At 37.0% G+C, this 5,493-nt stretch overlaps 1 protein-coding gene across 2 annotated transcripts in view; it reads right to left on the bottom strand.

The window, feature by feature from the left end:
• Window positions 1-505: 505 nt before the first annotated feature.
• Window positions 506-5,493, bottom strand: part of LOC111499577 (CLK4-associating serine/arginine rich protein) — a 7,152-nt gene continuing 2,164 nt past the window's right edge. The window contains exons 5-13 of one of the 2 annotated variants that reach the window (XM_023151168.1): window positions 2,801-3,104; window positions 2,595-2,704; window positions 2,424-2,471; window positions 2,128-2,328; window positions 1,755-1,856; window positions 1,371-1,498; window positions 1,016-1,154; window positions 762-884; window positions 506-664 (exon numbers count right to left, since the gene is read on the bottom strand). In XM_023151168.1, the coding sequence (XP_023006936.1) occupies window positions 640-664; window positions 762-884; window positions 1,016-1,154; window positions 1,371-1,498; window positions 1,755-1,856; window positions 2,128-2,328; window positions 2,424-2,471; window positions 2,595-2,704; window positions 2,801-3,104 (1,180 nt within the window). In that variant the 3' untranslated portion in view covers window positions 506-639. Of the gene's footprint in view, window positions 668-761; window positions 885-1,015; window positions 1,155-1,370; window positions 1,499-1,754; window positions 1,857-2,127; window positions 2,329-2,423; window positions 2,472-2,594; window positions 2,705-2,800; window positions 3,105-5,493 lie in introns of both variants that reach the window. The other variant, XM_023151167.1, reaches the window with a different exon arrangement.

Consider the following 5,493-nt stretch of genomic DNA (forward strand, 5'->3'; position numbering starts at 1 on the left):
AAGGTGATTCAAATTTTATGCATCTATACACTAAAATATTATGTCATTGAAGTCTTGGCGTTTCATTTTAGTCTTTTATCTTTCAATTGAACTTGTCAAAAATCTAACATTAGTCTAAAAATATGTGGAGAATTGATTGACCAAATAATATTCGGATAATAATGTGAAACATAAAAGGGAGACACATTAATCTCACACATTTCATCTAACTTCGATTCTTTTTCATTCCCCTTCAAACCTTCCAACTACAAACCTACAATACACAACTATTTTAGTTCCTATCACTTACCACTTCTTTCATTTGGGTCCTCACCATTTACAATATATTTAAATCTTTAATCAACTTTAATCTATGATTATTTAAAAATTCAGATCATTTTCTCTTATGGATAATGTGTTATTAACTTTCCTACACGACATCAAATTAAGACCATAATTTTTTATTTTTATTTTTTTTTCTTTTACTAGCTATAAATAAATAAATAAACTAATACAAATTTGGGGCTAAAGGAATAGATTCGGAGCTGGCATTAAAATACATCTATCCGAGTACGAAACATTACAAAAATATCTTCAGCTCTAAGATAATAGAGTATGATGAAAATCAAATATTCCAGAAAAGGATTCGCCATTCCATTTTTAATACCTCGTACGGCTCCTTACCCTGCTGCAATATTTGCCTCACGTTATCATCATGTTATCCAAATACATTCCAACTGATTATCGAATAAGGACGAATAATGAGGCTAAGGAAGCATTACCTTGGTGAACGGGAATGTGAGCGAGAATGGCTTCGAGAACGAGAACGAGATCGAGATCGAGACCGAGAATAATATCTCCGAGAACCTCTACTCCTACTCCTACTCCTACTCCGACTGTATCTTCTGCAATAAGTAGCAATCAAATCATCCACAAGTCAAGACCTTAAATAAACATCAAGGTCTCAAAGTAGTGTTAATTGCTCCCAGATTTAAAAAATCTAAATCATTTGGTTAAAACTTCAAATATAACTTACCTTCGTGGTGAACGACTGTAGCTTCTGCTGCGGCTCCGACGCCTATGGCTATTTAATCGGCTGGTTTCCGCCAGTTTTTCCAGTCTCTGACGCTCCTGCTCTCTCTTTTTAGCCATTTCCGCAGCTGTATCTTTCTTAACTGCATGGGTCGTCCAATAGTTCAACCATAAATGCCAGAGAAGATATTAAGAGATCTTGAAATAAAGATGATTCTCTCCCAAACATTAAGAAGAGAAGAAGGTTCAAAAGACATAAGGACATCTACTCATCTCCATTGATTGATATTAAAATGTTCAAGAGAGAAGCTGTCCTAAAAGCTCCTTCACAATGAAAACACAAATCCATTGGCACTTACTTTGTTTATTAAGTTGTTGACTCATGATCCTCTTAAGTCGTTCTTGGGGAGTTTCTTTCTTTTCTCCCAGCTTTAGAGGTCCCCCGGAAGAACTTCCCTTAGTTAACTTTGCAAGTGCTGACGACGTACTGCTCAAGCAAATAAATGTCCATAAATATTGTACAAAAACTTCAATGCTCATAGTTACTGTACGAGGACTCAAACGCCCGTACTTATTAGACAAGGACTCAAATGTTCATAAATAATGTACAAGGACTTAATGCCCATAAGTATTTTAAAAAGTTAACTTTATACATGCAAAAGGCACCAAACATGAGTATTGGAAGTTCATCAGCCTCAGTGCACAGGACTTGAAACTAAAGTAGATTCAGACTGTATAGATACCTTACTGGTGGTTTTACCGCTCTGCTGCTCTTTTCATTATCAAGTGTCATGCCAGACGCTGGGTCAATATGCAATGCCTCGAGTATACGACCAGATGATGGCCTGCATGAAAGCACAGGGGTCAGACATGCTCATTTTAAGAGTTTCATGCACATTTTCTAGTGATTATGCTAAAATCCATTTTAGGGGAATATCTGAGCTTCAAAAAGGAAGCCTCCTTCCATCTTGCTGTGGCAGTTACGCTGAAAATCCTAGGCCTGATGTTATACTAAACCACACAAGTTGGTCTCGGGAAACAAAATGGGAGAAAGCTGCAGCACAGTAAAGATTGTCCAATCTATCTTCACAAGAATGAAAGGTCGAGTGCTCCGACCGGTTTAACATATCAGGCTGAGATGGAGGAGATTGTGGTGGAGATAGTCCTTCTAGCCTTGGTTCCTTGCTTTCGCCAGGGCCTCCAAATTCGGTGATAAATTCAATTTTGGGAGTCCTTGGTTTGTTCCGATGAACATCATCAGAATGCCCTCGAGAATGACGCCTTGAGTGTGATGGGGAATGTGATCTGGACCTTGATCTGCAGAACAATATAACATAGTAGTAATTTAGAAAATCAATTTTTATCCTTAGAATCCACAAACCCTGCTAAGAAACTTAGATAAAAATACATACCTTCTAGAACGTGGATAAGCATCATAAGTTGGACTTCGTCTAGATTCTCTGCACATGAAAATAGAACGCGAGGTTATTGATCATAAAAAGGCAACTGACATACTATACCAGTTAAAAATAAAAGTGAATTTTTATCCAATCCATCACACAAAAAAAAAAAAGTATCTATACCTGTAAGGATCATGATGAAGGACTCTGGCACCAGTAACTCGTGCAGATTCTCTTTCCCTTTCCCGTTCCATTTGAGATGCTTTCCTTCTTTCCTTGCGACTTAGCTTCCTCTAAGAGTTTCAGATTTTAGGTTTATGAGACATTTGACTATCAGGGAGCTCAAACAAATATGTGGTATTTTTTGAATCCTGATAGGAGGAACTTACTATTGCAGGATCGCCTTTGATTATTTCCTTTTGCCTCTTTTCTTCCTCCTTAGCCTTTTTATCCATGTAAACAAGCCAACCATATCTTTTTACACCAAAGTCTTTTGCCATTACCTCCATTCCTTCATCATTACTGTCATCACTGTTAAAAACCTCCTCGTCCTCATCCTCATCATCTTCATCATCACTAGCATTATCATCTGCATCTGAATTTGATTCCTCCTTCCCATCCGCCTCATACGAAAATCCCACTTGTGAGTATGACCCCTTGCTTGCAGCAGTAGGAGGCTGTGGTTGCTGAGATCTTCACATATACACAAGAAAAACCATAAACTTATGTAAAATTCAATAGCAGCAGTTCACCCATAAAACTAAAGAGAGAACAAAAAGAACGGAAAGCATGAGAAACAAAATTTAGAGCAAAATAGAATTTTAAGCCCCAAAAATTGCAACAATCTAATACGTAGCTCTATAAGTGGGAAAATGTCCCAACATGAAGATGATGCCCTCTTCCTTCCCCCAACCCAACTAAGGGGAGCTAAGCACTTGAAAAGCACGCTAAGAAAGGTTGATCCAACTTTTAAACACCACTACGAATAGAATCCTTTAAACAGGGTGCATGGACTATGTTATGGGAGCTTTACTCTTGGAGACCTCAAGATGAAAATGGGTAATGGAGTGTTGGAGGGGGAGAATAGCAACACTTCTTAGATGGAGGTGAGGCCGGAAACCTTGTCAAGGAGAGAAAGGTGAATTGTAGGTTCAATAAAAACAAATCAGCTGAAAGAAACTAGTATCCATGACTAGACTATGATTTCATGATGGTTGGTAGAATATTTGAGAGGCTTTGAAGAGCATGTTAAAGATGGGTGTATGTTGAATATGAATCCTTTGCATGCTGATGTGGCCATAATTAGGTTGTCCACACTTTCTAAGCAAGTGGAGTGGGAAGGGGTGGGAGACTTGTGGCCATTTTTTTATTGGGAACAAATTTCATTGATGTATGAAATTTACAAAAAGAAAAAGGGCAAAGCCCCAACCAAAAAGTTGGAAGAAAGCTTCATTTACACAAAGGCATAACAAGAAAAATAATTTGTTTCAAAAAAGCTATCAAAAGAAGTTTATTTTATCTCTGAGAAGTTAATGGTTGCACTTATTCCAAGTTGTAAACAAAATAGCCCGGAGAAGAAGTATACAAAAAAGGATGACCATTTAGAGAGCAGGTAAGAAGGCTGTTAATCACACTCGGATAGGCTGTGTACCAGCTGAAAGCTGAGTGAGTATCCCGATATCTGTTGGCAAATTGGCAAGATATGATATGACTTTGTGTTTAATGGTTTACAGATTGTGCAGCAAAGTCCATAAGGCCATGTGAGGTAAACAGCATTGCATCCTGTCAATGGTATTCATGGCATTGTGGCTAAGCTCCAAAATAAAATTTTAATTTTCTTTGGATGCAAGTCCAACCAGATCACTTCATGAAGGGGATGAATAGTTGTCAGCATGTTGTCGTCAAGATTGAGCAGAAGATATAGTGGAAAAAGAGCGTCTCAAGTCTAATTTCCACAGCCATGGATCTTTGGAGGGATTTAATTGGACACCATTCAGGATGTCTATGAGCCTAATCCATTCCTCTTTCATCATCAGTGAGGTTTCTCCTCAAATTCAAATTCTACTCACTCACCATGTTTTGTGTTCCAAGATCCTGCTATGGAGATATCTTTATGTAGAGATGGAGTATAATTTTGGGAACTGATTAGCCAAGGTTTCCTTATTCAACCAACAATCATACCTAAATAATGTGTTCAACAAGGAAAAAAGAAAAATAAAGACCAGCCATGGATGTGAGTCTTTTTTAAGATCAAGGGTAAAGGATCAATCCGTAGTTTCAATGATGTGAAATCCATGGGTACTGTTGACCGAGAAATTTTTCCAGTTAGTGGAGAGTGTTGGTTGTTGAAGACCTTCGATTCATAGAGGATGATGGAATTGAAGATCCGATGGTTTAGGCAACGAAAAGGGATAAGTCTAGTGTAGAGAGGGCTGAACGGAGGAAGACGTACAGAGAGAAAAAAAATACATGTTCTATGGTACTGTAGAACACAGATATAATATTAGGCAAAGATAAAATAATAATAATAAGGAAGAAACAACTAAAAATCAAGCCCAACAAAACAGTTCTTTAGCAAATGACGCAACCATTACATCCTATTCACACAGTTTACGGCAAGGCATATAAACAAATAAAATCTTTACCCTCCCACTTATTAATGAGTCCTTAAGTAAAACAAAAATAATGTATTTTTTTTTTTTTTTTTCTTTGAGTGAAACAGAAAATTTCAAGGATGAATGAAATTACCACCAACCGTGGATTACAAAAATGATCTCCAATTGTAAATTAAAGAAGAAATACTGTTTATCTTCAAAAAGGTGTGAACATTTACATCAACAAAGAGCATTAAACAAATCCATAAAGGTGTAGAAGGATGAATGTTTGTCATTGAAGCTCCTTCCATTACTTTCACAACAAAGAGATCAAAAAAAGGAACGATTAAAGGCAAGCCACAAAGTCATCTTGTCTCCCTTGAATGGATGTTCCACCAAAGACTTGATCGTAGAAGCAACCAAAGCAATAAAAAGAAATCTGACAGCAAAAACCACTATATTTTTTTTTTTTTTTTTTTTTTACCCAA

The sequence above is a fragment of the Cucurbita maxima genome, unplaced genomic scaffold, assembly GCF_002738345.1.
Source record: "Cucurbita maxima cultivar Rimu unplaced genomic scaffold, Cmax_1.0 Cma_Scf00027, whole genome shotgun sequence".
Lineage (NCBI taxonomy): Eukaryota > Viridiplantae > Streptophyta > Magnoliopsida > Cucurbitales > Cucurbitaceae > Cucurbita > Cucurbita maxima.